Source organism: Saccoglossus kowalevskii, chromosome 10 (assembly GCF_978046115.1).
Source record: "Saccoglossus kowalevskii chromosome 10, keSacKowa6.1, whole genome shotgun sequence".
NCBI lineage: Eukaryota > Metazoa > Hemichordata > Enteropneusta > Harrimaniidae > Saccoglossus > Saccoglossus kowalevskii.
This window is the reverse complement of record NC_140650.1, coordinates 21,186,480-21,205,294: the sequence shown is the minus strand read 5'-3', so window position 1 is coordinate 21,205,294 and position 18,815 is coordinate 21,186,480. Positions and strand designations below refer to the sequence as shown.

The following is an 18,815-nucleotide window of genomic DNA, read 5'->3' as shown; positions in this document are numbered from 1 at the left end:
TCATTTAAATATCATAAGAAAAAATGAATAAACCTGTCACTACTGCATAACGCAGCTCTTACGTAACCATACACGAATAAAATACGCAAATAAAACTGAACGAATTGTTCATTTGATAGTCAGCCATTCTGTGTACCTGTTATTTACTTTCGGTTCCGTTCCTCTCCATGCGTCCGCGCGCGCGTCCTCGTCATCCGATCCACGCGAACAGTAGAGATTCGAAGAGGAAGAGCATGAGCGTGTTTTCGCGAGAACACGTTCTATCGCCCATGTCTTAGCATAGGACAAATTGCATAAACGGATTGTGTTTTACTTTCGCGAAACTGTATTGGACCTAGAAATTTGATAGTTTTCAGTAACAATTCCACTACTCATCCATTGCTATGCTGATTAGGCTATCTGTCTGTTCTAATTGTTTAGGCAATGAGTAATGAAGGCATGTTTCAAACAAATACTATTATCAGGAAAACTTATTCCATTCAAACATACCTTACAATTTCCGATGCAATTGTAAAACCAATTATGCTTTACTACGGGTAAAAATGGACGAGCGAGAACCTCAACAAATCACGTCTCGTGGCAAATCTGTCTACACCAATAGAAGCAGTGCAAATACATTTCTCCAAATACTTTCTAAAAGTAAATAGCAAAGCAAGTAATTTGGCAAGCCTGACAGAGTTTTCCTGGCAACAAGCTTAAAATACATGATCAAATATTGGATGAAAATAAATAATTATAATCAATTTGGCTAGTTCATAAAGCTTATAAAGTTGGAACATATCTCGATGAAGGGGGAAAAGACAACCGGATAACATAGAACATAGAACAAATTTTAGAAAATTCTAATATGGGGAATATTTGGAAAACCACAAATCTAACGACGACAAAACATCTTTGACAATAACACGCAAATTAAACAATCTTTTGAAATGCATAGCACAGAAATGAGCCCATTTGTTGAATACAACAGCAAATATGCTCTCTGGTGTCCAGAGAGGGAGCAGCCATCAAGCCTTTACGACGAAAAATCGTTGATGGTTCGTTTTAAGAATATTTTGTACACAGAGTAGAGTACAGTTAAAGCGAGAGGGTCGTCACCTGCGCACGCGCGGGAATTGAGTCCCAAGCGACGATAACAACACATGCTAAAACGCAAAGGCTCAGGGGTAGACGCTAGTTTGTAAACAATGACACGCTATGGCCATCTGACGCATGTGCAGGTGACAACTCCCCCGTTTCAAGCATGATACCAGTTACGACACAACGTACAGCCATTATCTCGTACCATCACCTGATCATCTGCTGGCATTCGCCTGGATTCTAAATCTAGACAGCATATACATATATTTGAGCATGCGTAGTTTATTTAAATGGCCGTTGATTTGCAGGGATGTTTTGAATAGAAACAATTTCTCGGCACTTCACTTGTAACGCATGCATACCATACACATTTATATTTATTCGTGATATATGTTCTCTGATTATCGCACAGACACAATCATTGAACTCTAGGTTTTTTGAAATTATTCAACACTCGCCAAGTTGTAAATCAATAAAACTATTAATCGTACTATGTTGCAAAGCCGCGGGACCACTATAACGATGAAAAGACCAGATTCAAATAATTAGGTTGAAAAAACGGTATTTTGGAATACAAAATTACAGTTAAATTAGATTGAATTTTCAGATTGACATTATGAAATAAAAAAACATTCAATATTACTGTATGCCACAATAGATTATTTAATTATTTAATCCATCATTAGTTAGAATTAAAATACTAGTACAAGATATTAATTACTACAAAAATAACATTTTTCCCGGAAAACAAATTGTCCATAAGTCAACTATGAACCTTACACTTAAATGCCGGTTCATTATCACCTATTGATGAAATTAATCATTTATTAATCAAATTATTATCACGTCCTTGCTGATACGTGTATTTGTATGTATATTCATACATGACTTGTAGATTATCATAAACATATCACGCCATCAACGGTTCATTCTTCATCATCATCAAATGGATACATAGGATGTCCTTTGAAACTGTAAGATAACAGAGATATCACATTATAATCAATAAACAATATTTCTATACGAAACCTTTTATATCTTAAAAAAACATTTATCCCGTCATCTAAACTTGTCACAGAATATTCAGTCACTGTTATATCAAAACATGTCTTCCTTACCCAATTTTCATATTTCATTCTAATTCGATTGAATTAAATCACAAGGCTCAAATTCAACATAAACTATTCATAAAATCACTCACAGCAGATAAGACCTGTAATTCTTGTTCATTCCACCGAGTTTAGTCAATTCTTCACCAGATAAGTCAAAGTCGAATACCTGGGTGAAATGAACATACAAAAAACGATTAACCACGACTTCAATACTTAATATAACAAACAGCCTCTCGACTGAGATAGCTTTGCTGTTAGCAATGAACATTTCAATTAAAGAACTGAAGATATCATCACGAAATGAACAAATCTGAGAGAGGTCTACCTGAGGTACCCATATATATAATATCCAAGCAATTGGACTTTTCAACAAGAAATCGAAAAAATAAAAAGTTGACACGGACGACGACAGCCGCCGACGGACAGTCACTTATATGATAGGCTCCGCTCGACAAAGTCGACAGCGGAGCTAAAAAATGGTTGCCACAATCAAATCAAAGATTAATTCAATCCTGGAAATTACCTCAAAGTTTTCCTTTATTCTTTTCTCGTTTGAACTTTTTGGAATCACTACGATGTCTCGTTGGATATGGTAGCGAAGAAGAACTTGTCCAGCAGTCTTTTTGTGTTTTGCGGCAATTGCCAGTACAGCAGGATCTTGTAAAAGACCTGGCTTGGTATCATCAGTCAACCTTCAGACGTATTTAGTATGAATAATGACGTTAGTTTTGTTTTTGAACTTGTAAGTTTCCCTATGCGACTTTTGTTATTCCCACTTTAATACAACAATTTTTTTTTTTAATATTTCACACACTCACTATTATTGTGAAACAATAGCCCATTTATAGATTAACTGATTGTTGACACATCAATGTAATGCACACAATTATGAAACCAATATATTATAGCATAACTAGTAGCTTCGCGGTGAGTGGCTTTCGTGGTAATTGGGTTTCGTATCTGGTGGGTTTCGCGGGGAGTGGGACTTTGTCTCAGTAACTGGTCCTTTCATCCTTGTTGAGAATTAAAGTTTTACGTTTTTTTAACAACTGGCGCTATTCTGGGAATACCATCCTGGCAGGAGTTCCAAAATAAGACTCATTCTCTGACAATGCCTCTAGTTTCAAAGAGCAATAAACATTACCATTATGAACTTATGGGTGTTGCAAAGGATAGTTGAATATTGTTTATTGCAATTAATAATAATCCCCATAACCGTGTTCCAATACAGAGAAATTGAAGTACGTAACAAACTATATAACCCAGTCTCAACAATGAAATAAAGGAATGTATAAAGTTCACAACTGGCGATTTAGCAATATTAGGGATTGTCAAATGTGAATTTGATTAGCTAACGTTTTTAGGTTCATGCGCTGCAAGTTACAGAGCACGTACCTAAGCGGCCGTCCCCCAGCAAATAATTAAGCCAAGGCGGTTTCGATATCGAAATCGAGAAATTCTCCGTTTTTAACAATCTGGGAAGTTCGAATTACTAAATGAAGTACAGACGACGAAGCTGAAATATCCAAGAACCAACACATACCAAAAATCTCTTTTGTATAAGGTAGTAACAACTTGTCAATAATTATGGGATTATTTGTAAGCATAAGACTGTTATGTGAACTCCGTTCATTAATGGAATACTGCGCGATGACGCTATTTTCAGGGCCTAACTGACTCAGACTCCTATATTGACTATGTCCCGGGCTGTTTACTAGTACCAGCCTACTTACTTGTCAGTGTCTGACTGTTATATACAACCCAGAACACATCAGAATAGTGAAAAAAGTCAGCAAATGCCCGTGCCATGAGAGCCGGCAACAGAACCAAAACAATCTGCCAGCCTTCGCCGCCCACAGCATTGATATGATTTTACATTGCATAGAAATGAACACTAAATGCAGCTATACCCAGCCAGTCAGCAATCACATCATCAATCCTCATGAGTGATGTAACTGGTATTTCCACCTATTTGCTTAGTGGTCCGTACGTGAATGTTGTCCAGTTTGAGTGTGTTTTGACGTACAGCAACGTGAACATTATTGCTACAATTTTGGGCTTTAACATGTTCTATATTCACCCAAAACAACAACAAATCTGAAGCAAAAGTAACCGCAAAATGATAACACTCAAAATATTTATAATATAACCTGGACAAAAGATTTATTTATTATTGTTCCATGCCATGAGACATTTCCCCTATCTGTGTTACTTCATATTTTAGTATAAGGTAGTAAGAATGCGTAAATATACGTTAACTGGGATGTATATATCCAAGATAGTTTCTAGTGCAGTCTTTCATATTACTTGACAATAGTTTACAAACTATTTTGTAAGTTATAAAATTGGTATACGTTAACTCGGATGTAACAGAAGTAAGTAAAAGTAACATCCCAGTAAGTAAAAGAACTCATGTTTTAATTGGTCGTAAAAGGGCTAGAGGAGACGACTTAACACTTACTGTCCGTCAATTACTGAGATACAAAGGGTGGCAGTCGCCTGACTCAAGGTGTTGACGGGGTGTCAAATCGCGACTTTACTTACTCCTTGGCCGGTATGCCTTTGATATTGCTCTATAAAATTCACAACAATGAGTTGAATCCAGGTGGGCATGGAAGCTGTGATGTTTTTCAATAAAGACAACTTACTACGAACACGTAAGATATATGTGCTATTTATCCGCTTTCAACGCATGAACCCCCCCCCCCCCCACGAACCCTGATATGACGCGTTTTATGTTTGGATTCCGACACAAGCGATTTAATAAAATTAAGAAATTTCAATATAAAATATTCCATCACTGACAATGATGGGTGTATTTTACGGTTAGTGTTTGTTACGAAAATATTTGATCACTATTTTATAAAATGGCTTTGTAATTCCCATCACCAATTACATATAATGCACATCATGTTACTACCAGTAATCCAACATCACTCTCGATAATTTTGTTTACTCTGTGTGTGTACTATGGTTACATTTTAAGTTTTTATCATTTTAATGGTGTGCATATTTTACCGGTAGTACATAAAGGTCCTACCTGTTATCCAGAGTCTCATGTTGACTATGCGCCGGATCGTTTACTTACTGATCCGTGTAAACTTTGACCGAGAAATAGTCCGAATAGTAAAAAAAAATAAAAGTCAGTTGCCCGTGTCAAGAAAGCTTACAGAATCAAAATAGTCAGTCAGCCGTTGATGTTCATGTCATGAATTTGTTTTTGCGTATCTGTTAACCGACTTAATTAGTTGATTATTAGCGAATTGCTGTGTTATGTCTGTCATCGTTTAGGCCTATTTGAAGTTTTGGACGGAACTTGGCTCAGTGATTTGGAACTAATTACCAGATAACCGTCGCGATTCTGACAGTTGGTATTCATAGTTATTAATGTAGTGAACGATTAATCAAAAAATCTGACGTGTTCAGTACTTAGTGTGATTGGCTTTATGATTGAAGGTTACGCCCTAGAGTCTTTTTACTGCTTTGTAATTGGTTAGAGTTTTGAAAATGAATAAAGAGAGTTTGAGTTGGTCTTGGGGAGCACAGACGCAGTAGAGAGTCGTGGTCCAGTCCTGGAGAGCCTTGGGGCGAGTATTGGCGCAGTCTAAGAGAGTCTTGGGGATTTTTCCCCAGGGCGCCGTGTCTTATAGAGTGCTCCAAAAGATCGACTGAGACGAGAGTTGAAACGTATTTCGTTGTGTGTGCCTTATTTGACTGTAAAGTATAAGTGACTTTCCCGATCCCGTACCTCAAGGGGACACGATATAGAGACGAGACGAGATTCCCCCCTGACACGTGTGGAGAACCCAGAGAGAGAAAGAATTTACCCCTGATATTCATACCAGCAATATTTTACATATAGAAATTGAGAATCACAATTGCATAGAAAGGAAGAATACAGCTATTCCATCCATCAGGCCATCAATCGAGTCATCAGTTTTCATGATTGATTTAACTGATATTTCCATTAATATGGTTAGTTGTTAGAGACTGAATGTTGTCAAGCTCGAGAGTGTGTTTTTACGTACGGCAACGTCAACATTATCGATTACATCACAGTCCCTCAACACTGTGATTACATTAAAAACGCATTTAAAAGGAAGTGCCATTGTAAAATTTCAGAGAGCAGAGGACTTTTTATACTGGAGACGTTCCAGTACGGATCCGGCGTTGTTCGATTGGCATATCAAAATTCTTTATTTGAATAGGGCATATTCTATTATATTCATCAAAATAACAACGTTGCCATGTTTCTGAGCATGCATCGAACTTGAAACAAAAGAAATCGTTCGATCCAAATGACCTGCATCCTTGAAAATCAAGTCTTATGCCCCTGGTGTTTCCGAGCGAAAATACCAGCGAAGATTCCCGGGGAACAAATAGTAATGCCGTATTTCACTTTGATGAGGGAATAGGTGACATAGGTCAAAAAAAATTTGGGGGAATCCGAGAACGTAACTTAATGCACGTGCATTTCACGACAAAGTTTTCAATGATTCAGCAGAGCGATTAGATAGGTTATTTATTAGAGGCGCCCGGGTAATCGAAATTTAGCGTGAATGGCTTTCCGAGCGAAAAATGTTGGGGGTAAAAAAAAAGAAACTATTTTCGCCCATTCATTCATTTTTGGGGTGATTGGCTCAGCCCAGCAGTAGTGTAGTTTATTTATTAGAGGCGCCAGGGAACCAAAATTTGGAACGTGAATTATTTGGACGACAATTATAACCAAGAGGTGAGAGACTATTTACCGCGGCGACATGCAGCTACGGTGACTGCGACTCCGATCATATTTTAATTTTAGCATGGACGTACTAGAGACGTCCATGATTTTAGTAAGCTAGGGTAAAACCCGTGTTTATGCTAAGAGAAAGTTCAGATCTTGAACGTATTTTAGTAGAAATACATTTTTGCTTATCACGGCGAACGCAATTTAGTGCGAGTGAATTTCCCTACTAACTTCCCTAGTTGTATGCGGTGTCCAGTACGGCGACCAAGGGCAAAAACAGTGTTATGCAAATTTAGCTTTAGTTGAAAATTTGAGTTTTCTGGGCGATAGGTACGTGAATTTGAACCAAAATGTTATCGGCAAGACTCAGAGTACAGCAGCGACAGCCACTGAAACGTTATTGAAGGCAAATGAACACTTCAGGCAAAAAAGACTGTTTCGAGTTGTGGCGTAAAATGGTGGCACATACCATTTTGACGCTTGAGGGGAATGGAAATCAGTTGATTTGAGGGTGTCAAAATAAGCAAATCGTTTTTATGATACAAACAAATGCCGACCTTGAATGTACTTTTTGGACTTTAGTACTACGTCCTTTTTGTTTGATTACCTAAAGTTTTTAAGTTCATGTGCTGCAAGTTACAGAGCACATACCAAAGCGGCCGCCCCTCAGCAAATAATGAAGCAAAGAAATTTTCGATGTCGAAATCGCGAAACTCGCCCTTTTTACGCAAACTGGGAAGTTGGAATTACTAAACGAAGTACATGACGACGAAGCATCCAAGAAGCATCCAAGAACCAACACATACAAAAAAAATATCTCAAAAGTGAATATTCGTGGTGTATTTTACCTCTAACCGGAACGGAAGTGAGATTTTGTTAGTAATCTAATTATTCAAACATATTTTAGTATAAGGTAGTAATCACTTTAAGGTAGAGATGCAGTTTACCCGACAGGTATTTTAATTAGTTAACTAGGAAACCAAGATGACCTTTGATGATGATATTTTCGGAAAGCTTATTGTATGAATTTTAAAATTGTGTAAGTATTTTTTTATGGACACTTTAGTTTGAAATATGCACTAAAATGTGCTTTTTTGATCAAAAGTGGTTTAAAAAATAGCTTCTAAACCATGCCTCTGTTTCCTGTCAAAATTGGTTTACGGGTACATATGTTTGTTATGAAGAAAGTGCCGTCTTGAAAACTGTCTACCAGTTGTCAATTTTGCTGGCAGCTCAAATTTCATTAATTCAAGTTTATGCATAAATTAACACCCAGGCTAGTTGTCTGTACGATTGTTGTAACACTGTTCAACCAAAAACAATGCCCGACGGCATTTTGAAGATAAAAACATTGTCCATCATTTGTGAAAATGTCAAAATAAAAGGTTAAAGCGTCTAGGAGCTATTTTTTTTTAAGTTCTGGGATGTGCACTAAAAAGAAGCTGAGATAATTGCTAATTTGCATAACAATTCACTCAGTAAGAAGTTTGCTAATGCTCATAATTAAAATGGCTGTAACAGTTCCAAATTTAAATGCATTATTGTTTTCTAAAAACTTAAATATAGTGCATAATATGAAGATCTTGTCTTTACTTTTTTCACCATGTTTCTTTTTTTATTATTTATATACAGCCTTGCTAAATCTTGCTAAGCATTCAAAAGAGAGAATGTTTGCACCTGTTATCTATATTTTAAAATCTTTTGAGTATGTTCCACTATTCAAAATTCTACAAAATTTTAACAGTCTACATCCATGACTGTTTGAATAATAAAAAGCTAAAAAAAAAAATTTCACTTCCAAGTGCCCACAAACCTGCATCTCTACCTTAATTATGGCGATCAAATCATGTATCAATAATAAATACTTGTGTGTGCGGAGTAGTTAGATAAGACAGATAGATACAGGTATACTAGTATATATTGTATCTTACCAGCCTCTACCAGGGGCACAGAATGGACTGTACGCAGTTAATGCAATATTATGTGATTTGCAGTAATCAACCAGTTTTTTCTGCGGCAAGTATGGATGTAACTCCACCTAGATAATGAAACACATCACAAACAACACTATTGTATTAATAAAATTACTTTCGCCTACTTATTGTTACTACACCTGGTTATTATCTGACTGTAACCACACCTGGTTCACGGCGATAGGATGTCTGGCAACTGATCTCAATCTCTCCAGCTGTTTGATGTTGAAATTGGACACACCAATATTCTTGCATATTCCTTCGTCGACGAACTGTTCAAATGTCTGAAATAATTAATACCATGAGGATTAAAATGTTGTGTTTATTATAACATTAAATGTAAGGTTCGTGGACACCAATAGCAAATATTCGCGTTAAAATGATTTCAAATGGGCGTGTTTCGTTTCGTTACAGTCGGTAAAGAAGTTTAGTTCTCCTGGTTTTGGTCCAGTGGAAATGAGCTTCGAAAGAGCTACTAAATGCTAATCAGTCTGAAAACAAGACTGATTATGAAAAATAAACACGTTTTTCGCGAACCTGCTTTTATACTTTAATCATAAGTTTGGTGTCCTGTAACTAGTTCAATTTTTGCAGAAACGTTTACTTTATTATCTCTGAAGGCTTATCATATTTGTACATACCTTCCAGGTATCAACATAGTCAATTTTAGAATCTTTATAGAGCTCAGAGTGGTCATCGTCATCGATAAAAACACCTGTCCCTGGCTGAAATTATAAACATCATCTAAAGTTAACCACAATTTAATTAACCAAACAAACAACCAGTCACATTTAATGACATGCTTTTACTGTATTATTAACGGCTTAAAAAGCCAATGAAGATACTATTAATTTTCACGTTACACGTGTTAGTAACGAACGCGTGGTGAACATTACAAACTACTAGTACATCATAGCCTAACTAGATGTCAAAACTAAACAGTCACACGTCCCATCATGAACCATGACGACACTGACCTTAACTCCAGTTGGCCAATGAATGAGTAGCAGGTCTAGATAATCCAGCTGCAGATTTTTCAAGGATGTTGTACAGGACTCCCTGATTAGTTCTGGTGTCTGATGGTAAGTAGGCCATACCTGCAACAATTAATAATATATAAGATAACGTTACGATACTTGTGTTTGTCTCGCAATTATTGTTTCATTCTCTCTCGTCGTCGGTTTGGCTATAATATATAGTCCAAGGAACAGTTGAACAGTTGAGGTTCTTTTGAGGTTCCGAGCAGGTCTCTTGTTTCTCTCGCTCTGAACGAGATCTGGACCTTTTTTAACCTGAATTTACCTTACTAGTAATAAATAGCTCTTCTCTTTTCACAACTCCCTGGTCGAACATTTCTCTGAGTGCAGGTCCAATTAAGTATTCATTGTCATATGCATGTGCACAATCAATTAAGCGATATCCTGTATTAATGGCAATCTTAATGCTGACACCAACATGCAATGCATCTGGTTTGGGCTGTAAAGACACAAATATACGTTTTAATGGTAATGCTTTGATTGGCTAATTGACAGGCAAATAACAGCTTATCGGTCGTTTGATTATTAATAACAACCGGTCAAGTCTGGAAAAAATTAATCGCGAAAAACCATAAAGAAGAAAGCCCCTGCCACATATTAGAAGTATACAACTGAGGGATACAGGCTTGAGTCTAAATACCTGTACCACAACTGCAACAGTAAAAAGAGCTGCTAAATTGTGAGAACATGCACACACTCAAGTGCAATCTTAATTTCCAACGTCAATCAATGGTCTGCCGTTAAAAAACTGTATCCGTAAAGTACATAGACGTTTCTGAAATCGAAACAAATTCTGAGTTTGGTTTCCATCATAAATTAACTATGCACCGGCAGAATAAACTAAACGGACAAGTAAGATCACGCCGTAAAGAGCGAAAAATTGTATCAAAATTGAACAATAACCACCAAAGTTTATATAACGAAATAATTGAGTGACGAATGGAACAATTAATTAAATGAAAGTGTGTCATAGTATCCATTATCCAAAAATCGTACCGGAAGTCTGAATAACTGAATTTTAGTGAAGTGATATATAGGCAAGATGTAGCTATTAGAAATATTCGGCAACTAGCGTGCATCAAAATTCCAACTGTCTAATTTTGATAGAAATGGCGAAGATCATTCCAAATATGGACAGAATATATAGTTTTGAAAGAGAGATTTTAATATGACAAAAATGTTGATGAAGCGACATTTCATAACAAGAAGGGATGATTGGAAAAAACACAGGCCACATTTATATAAACGCAATATTTATATATGAAAGTAATCGATATACTTCTTATTACTTTAGTCACTTTGCGCCGCTCACAATGCAATGCTTGAGGCAACGCAAGCTTATCGTCATAATAACGTGATTAGTGGTATTGGCAAACACAGAATGTGGTTTTTGTTAGTATTTAATTTGTACAGAAATGAGCTAAGAACTTTGTTAAATTTGAGAAATGTTGGCTGTAATAGTGGTCGTCATACTACAAATACTCTCCCGTATGCTGGTATTATAGTGATATGGTAATGCCCGTTCATAGAGGGTTGTAATCACTACTGAGATCTTGCGAGTCTGGTCATATTATATTTCACACATGGTGAATGTAACGAATGCACGTGCCTTGTACCGAAACAATTATTATTCCATTATTGCTACTAGATTGCCTCCAGTGCACACATATATTTGAGGTATGTCACGGTTATTCTCTATTATGTCGCTAATTAGTGGACACTTTATAGTCGAAAATACTTTGAGGTTGCACATAACAATGCTTTCAGCTTACTGGTGGGCCGTGCTAGGAATCGTAGTGCCCGGAGAATGTTTAATTTCAATAATATCCCATAAATATATTATAGTAGATTGGTTAAGTTTGATAAGTATACCAGCTATATTTGGCTTACTTTATTAATTTTGCTGTGCTGATTTTTAAAATGTTGGGTGCCATTTTGAATTTCAAGTGTTTTTTCTTCTTCTGATTTTAAATTGAAGAATAAAAAATAAAACTATTTTTTTTTATTTTTTGAAACATTTTGAGGTACTGCCTCATCAGAAAATGACAATATGAAATATTCACACTGTTAAAAGCTTGTTTAAAATTTAACAATCACTGTTTACTCTATAAACCCACCAACTATCTGTAAATTTTATCAGAAGTCAGTTGACATTTACAGAACTTTTCTACAGACAATTGTTGTTTTTATATGACTATTCCAATTCAAGTCAATGTCGATAAACATTTAGGATCTACATGGCTCACTGCTTATCTCGTCACTGTTTTCTTCTTCATCTTCTTCTTCACTTGTCACATTGTAATCTACGGTGTTACCACAGTCACTGTATTTACAAAGTGGTGTACATGGCAAGTTGTTTTTCTGACAGGAACAGTTGGCACTGGTACACTTGCCACGGCATCCATACTTGACAAGTTCAACAACTGCCTGGGGTGCAGGTAACTCAAGACAAATTGTTCCATCTGATTTTTTCCCATCCATTGCCAGTCAGTTGTGGTATGTGTGGTCGTGGTTGTTTGTATCCTTTATCAATTATGGATATGAGATTGGCCATCTGAATTTGCTCCAAGTGTTTGTGGAAACTTTTCTCCTACAAGGTTTTTGGATTTGAACAGTTCCCATCTTATTTCCTTAACTGTTTTGGATTTGCTATTCTTGGCATACACTGTGGTCACAAAGCTTTCAAACACATTTAACATTCCTCACCAAATTGCTGGAGAACATCAACTACATCACAACTAGATTCAAGGCACAGATAATGCTTTATCCACTCTTAAATATACCGGCAAACATTTCCTCTCCAATCAGCACCAGTAAACACATGGAGGCCCCGGTAGTCCTTTACTTTTCTAACTTCCAATTGCTGAACATCTTGCACGTATGTAATTTGTATGCTTTGCCTTCCCTTTTCCGGAGATGAAATGAAGGTTGTCGATTAAGAAAATGAACACCATCTGGTGAATACACATCTATATCCCGAATGTCTCCAGCACTCTTGGATGCATCAAGCACATGCATCAATATGTCTGCCTCCTCATGTGAGTGCTAACCAATATTGGGATCAAAGACATCTGGTTTATTGGAATATGTTGAGGTTCCATACACAACAACTAAAGTCTTGCTGCATATTCATGGAGTAGTGCTTTCCTGAGTACTCTGTTAGTTCAGATTTTGTTTCAATGTGAGACAGCAGGGTTTTCAGTGGTACTAATTTGATATTGGTTGAATCCTTGATGTCAAACTGGACCGGGTCAACACCGGCAGACCTTTTGCCTGGTGTATGAGTTTTCAGAGAGTTGTTTATTTATCAAAGGTAACTCTTCCTTCTTCATACTCAGAAATGATTGTATGAATGCTAGTGCAATGTTATGACAATTCACCATCGATTGACCCTTCTTGATAGCTTGGACAACTGCCCTCACATCGATAATGCACATATTGTATCAACCCTCCACTGTCTTTGTTACGTTATGCAAGATCCCTCTAAATTTACTTGATGGTTCCATTTTATATGCTTCGATAGCATGGACAAAGCCACTCTTGTCAGCTGGGATGAGAAGAAGACCGTCTGAGGAGAAAATTTACCTGGGGAATGTCTCACATAGCGACTGTACCATACTAGGGCGTGACTGCTGAACTACCAGAAATCTTGCCAATAGTTGTTAATCTTCTCTTAACTTAACAAGTTTATTACCAACTTTGCACCTTGTCTTCAGCTTCTTTTTTTCATAGGATCCCAAATTGACGTCTCTGCTGTAGATGCAATCAATCTCTCAGACACAAACTCTTCAAGCCTTTTAGTACCCTTGGTATCTCTAAGCAGAATATAATCTTTGGCAGGTTTTGGAACCTCTTTATTAGATGCCATGTTCATAAGCTTTATTGTCTTATGAGATAATACACTCCTTGATTGTGGCTGAATTGTTAAACATGCGAAGTGATACTGAACTACTCAGTTGATAATGTTTCTTGGTTTTTGCATGGTCACCATCAGTACAATAACCCTCCTGGAATTGTTGAATAAGACTGACTAGCTCAGGGGCAATTAATTATCTATCAAGTACATCTTCATTTTGATCAGTGCTCTTAAGCAACTTCATTTGTGCAAGATACTAGTATACTGAAACAAGTCGGGAATCCTTGTAGAGATCATGAGCAAAGTGGTAGTTGACTCCCCAAGATCACCAAGATGAAGCTCCCACTCTCCCTGTCTGCTTGATCGAATCAAGTGAAGTAAACTCTCTACCTGCTTCATAAAACTCTCGAAAAATTGTGCCATAACTCTCGAGAAATTGTGCCATCCCCCCAAGGTAAAGTGTAGAATAGAACTGATCTCTGAAGATAGTATATACTTCTTTGAAAATGTCTGTAATGTCATCATGTCTCATATGAAACTTACTGAGTAGTTGTTCAAATTTAGGAACATGGTTTCTAAGTTACGTTGCTGTGAAGACGTCATAGTGATACACCCCACTTAAACCACTTTCCAGTGAACATTTGGCGAATTGTCGATGGAGAATAAAGACCTGCTTCAATGCTGATGGAATGAAGCCCACTGCCTTCAAAATACTTTGCTGTGGCGTGAAGTGAAGCAAAACAAGCATGAAGCACACCAACTCTCAAAATCCAGTTGGTATTCCCTGTAGAAGACTGTAATTTCAATGCTCTCTCATATAGGTCAAGATCAAGTGTTATTACAGTTTTGTGATGGGGACCCACAACAAAAGCTGATATCCCTTGGGCAAGACACGAAACTGTATAAAGAGCACTATAATCAGCTGGAACCCTCCTTAACAATGGAGCAATAATTGCACTCTTTGTCTTTTGTTAACACTGTTGCTGTTGTGACTGAATCAATAAAGAGTTTGTAGCAGCCTAAGTTGGCATGATCTTTCCGATTTTGCAATATTAACAGAAGATTTTGTTACATGTTGCACAGAGACATCTAGAACTGGAGATTGCTCACCAGGATTAACAATGCTAGTGCCTGCAACCCCATCCCTATGACCAAAGGATGCCATAAGCCAGGCCCTGTTATACATCTCATATTTTCTTGACAACATGATCATAGGAGTGAAATTCAAACTTGTCCACTGTTATTGCTTTGGCTTCAATTGATGGGGGATTTCTGAAGTTTGTATTGATATCCACAGAAGAAATTTCATCAGGATACAAACAGGTTCATTAACAGGGATACACATACTTTCATCAGTTTTTTCTGGTTTTGATTGATTACCAGCATTTTACCATGAAGAGTGTTCTGACCATCTGCAGTCAATATTATCTGCAGCAAAGTAAACAGACTTTCCTTTCATTACAAAGGATGGCAAACAGAACCCCCCAGTTGTCTTCATTCGTTCAGCAACTCCACAAGCAATACACTTTTCTATGTTGACAACCTTGTGACTAGATCCAATCTGTAGCTGGGAAAGAGCATTCACAAGATCTTTACTTCTAGATTTTTTGTGAATAGTGAGTGATAATCCAATCGAAAGTGCTGTTTCAGTTCGGATTCTGAATCCATTGTCTGATACAAGTTGATAGGAGGTCTGTCGGCCTGTTTTTTGTTCCAAATGTTGTTTTTAGTTCCAAATATCGTGTAGTACGAGACGAGATTTCAGTGGAATCTTGGCTTCATGACTTATCACATACTAACCTATGGACGTTGATAACCCCTGGTTATCTACCTTTGCTAAAACCTAAAACAAATGCACACAAATAAAAAAAAAGCTAGCATCCCCAACCGCCATCTTGGATTTCAAAATGAAATGAAATTATAATTTTATAAAGGTTCCCTAGGCCTATCATCAAAATATAGCAATTTCCACTATAAAACAGTTCTCAGGAGTCAGTAATAAAGACATCTCCCAAAAAATATGCTAAAAATGGCGGCCATTTTGAAATCCAAAATGGCGGCTGAAGATTCTCATTAAAAAATGGCATCTAACTTTTTTTTAAATCAGCACATCAAAGTTGAAAAAGTAAGCCAATAAAATCTATTTTGGCACAAAAATCTAGCTGGCCCTAAATATCTAACATAGGCAGATATACTAATATGCAAGTAGTTTTTCCAAAGACGCATACATGTTTTACTTTAACATGAAAATAGAATAAATCGTCCTGTAAATTCAACAAGTTACGTGTATATTATGTATCTCATTTATTATTATGCAAATTAGTTCAAGTTTTTGTTTCAAATCATACGTTAATCATTAAAGAATGTGTTCATTGATTACGTAATACGTGAACCAAATTTTTATTGGTCTTTGTACATTTCTCAATTCTCCAACATTTGTAAAGTAATTGTCGATTATATCGGACACGTTCTACGTGAAAAACGTCTTAATTGCAGTCTAACCATGGACGTACTAGAGATGGACGCTGCACGGTGATTCACACCTGATAAGACGCATTGTCTTTCTATTGTACTCATCTTAAATTTATGAATAGGCAGACGTACTTTCATCTTGGCTGAGTTGCCGCCCGATCTTAGTTTTGATTTTTCACGACAAGATTCGAATCTTAAATTTTATAGTATATTGGGTCAAAAAAAAATACAGACCTTGCCCGTGAGCTGGTGCAATGTTAAGTTGTAAATCAAGGGTTTAACGCAATTCCGTATGTGAAATTCGAGTGAAATTTCCAGATGGCACAAAGCTCAAAATGTTCGGAAAAGTTCGGCCGCCGTAATTCGATGTTAAACATGGACTTCTTTAACATTAGCTTTCACGTTCATGGTGGGCTCTCGCGAAAAACAATACTGCTGAGTCGACAGTTTCAGTGTCTTCAATATCAAAATCATTTTCGTCTAGTTCTAAAATGTAAAATGAACCGAGCTATAGTCGGGCGTGTTCGTGATCGTTCCCCGTGGACAGGAAATTATGCAGACACGATCTGGATTAACAGTAATCTGGTGACGGCAACGCACATACATCAAAGCGAGTAAACACCGTGCAGCGTCCATCTCTAGTACGTCCATGGTCCAACAGCTACTTGGCGATATTAGATTATTGATACTTTCAGAAATGTTCAGACCCGGTTAGCGTTCAAAACAATTTTTGTTTCATTTCTTTAAATGCAGTCTAACTGGTAGACGACAGATACTAGATACTAGACCCCGATTTAGTATACATGTGTAATGTCACACCTCAGTAAAGTCCAGTTCCACAATTGGCCAATAAAACTAACCACATTCAAGTTATTTTAAACGCCGATCAGCTTGGTCCCTGACCCGAACCCAACACTTGTTACGTCATCATTACTTCCCACCTACTTATTATAATATGCATTTCATCATGAACAACATTTTTCATCTACATTTGGCGTTTGACTCGATCTGGGGTGAGGTACTCATGATTTTTTTCTGTGTACGTATTTTAATAAGTACTGCCAAACTGTGGCCCCTGGGTAGCACTTTTTTGTATCCTACGATTCATGGCGTTATTTCTATTCGGTCGTTGAATGCCAAATATCCTGCTATAGATCAACGCTAGCATAGAATCTAGCCACTCAGGTCTGTTCTCGCTATATAGATCTATATAATGGTAGATTCGATAACCAGTCCCTGTCCCTTGTATATATAATATCGAGTCGACCACGACCTTTTAACTGTAGTCACTGTGTAGTACTAAAACAAATTGACCTTATTAATGCCAAGTGTTAACCATTGACTTACCGTTGACTGGTATGTCCCAAAACCTAATGTAGGCATCTCTGCACCAGTAACAAGTTTTACTTTTCGATTCATAATAAAGTTGGAGTTAACCGAGCGAGAGTTTTGGAGACAATTCAATGCAAGACAGGAAAGCCGAGCAAATAAGTGTTGAACGACCTACACACAGACACACAGACAAAGAGCGTATGAATCAAGTATGCGGTGCCTTTCAAGGCTTTCAATTCATCGATTCAATGACTGTAAACAGCGCCAGTAGACATGCATCGGCGTACACTCAATATCTGGTAGGTCAATCACTCTGAAAAGGTCATTCACAAAGATAAATATGTGTGCATACGAATCTTATCTTATCTTATCTTATACTTTATTAAACACGTAAAATTCCCCAGGAGGAATTAAAATGGTTACATTTACACTAAACAAAACTAGACTAATAATACAAAACATTAAGACTAAATTAATGATTAAAAATAATAATTTTAATAATCGAAAAGAAAAAAAAAGAAAAAAAATATGAATAGTAATAAATCCCACTAACAGCAATAATAAAGGTAGAAGAAACCATTGTTAAAAAGTAATAACAATAATGATGCGTTAATGCATTAAGGGTTAACAATTTTGGAGGTGTTGCTGTCTTAAGTCGAGGGCAGTTTTAATGAATTGTCCGAGTGTGATATGAAATGAGGTAAAATTATAACTCATTGTCAGTGCAAAAATTTCATTAATTGTAAAATTATCAAAATTTAAGGATGCTGTACACCTCTGTAATGTTATTGTATACTGCTGTATTTTAATAAAATATTCAATAAACTATACCATGGTATATATTTTATGAAAGCTTATTTTCCCAGGAATATAAAAATAGTTACAGAACATCAAAATACCATTATGTAATCACGTGACCGCTATGCAAACACGGAGGTGTTATTTTCAGGGAAAATGTAGTTAATGAAGAAAATAGTGAATTTGGGTGCATATTTAAAACAATTTATTTATTTTTACATGATTCCTACACAGTTACAATGATTTCAAGCTTATTGATGGCCGGGTAGCACGATAAAACCTACCGATTTAGCTCTTTTAAAAAACACTTCTCCAGTATAGTTTTACTCGTCGCGGGAAATTCGTTGTAATTTGAAAACAACATCGGCTCACGTAAAAACAATCGGCGGCTGTGTAGGGAAGGGGTAGAAGAGTAATTATGTGGAAAAT

The 18,815-nt window shown here is 36.7% G+C and overlaps 1 protein-coding gene across 1 annotated transcript; it reads right to left on the bottom strand.

Moving 5' to 3' along the window:
• Window positions 1–1,719: 1,719 nt before the first annotated feature.
• On the bottom strand, window positions 1,720–17,806 carry LOC100375231 (aldose reductase-related protein 2-like). The gene is made up of 9 exons (XM_085504361.1): window positions 17,604–17,806; window positions 10,194–10,367; window positions 9,869–9,988; window positions 9,533–9,616; window positions 9,059–9,175; window positions 8,850–8,956; window positions 2,716–2,884; window positions 2,282–2,358; window positions 1,720–2,052 (listed from the first exon to the last, which is right to left on the bottom strand). Exons 1-9 carry the CDS (start codon window positions 17,673–17,675, stop codon window positions 2,007–2,009), a joined length of 966 nt encoding a protein of 321 aa, XP_085360487.1. The 5' UTR covers window positions 17,676–17,806; the 3' UTR covers window positions 1,720–2,006.
• Between the last annotated feature and the right edge of the window lie 1,009 nt (window positions 17,807–18,815).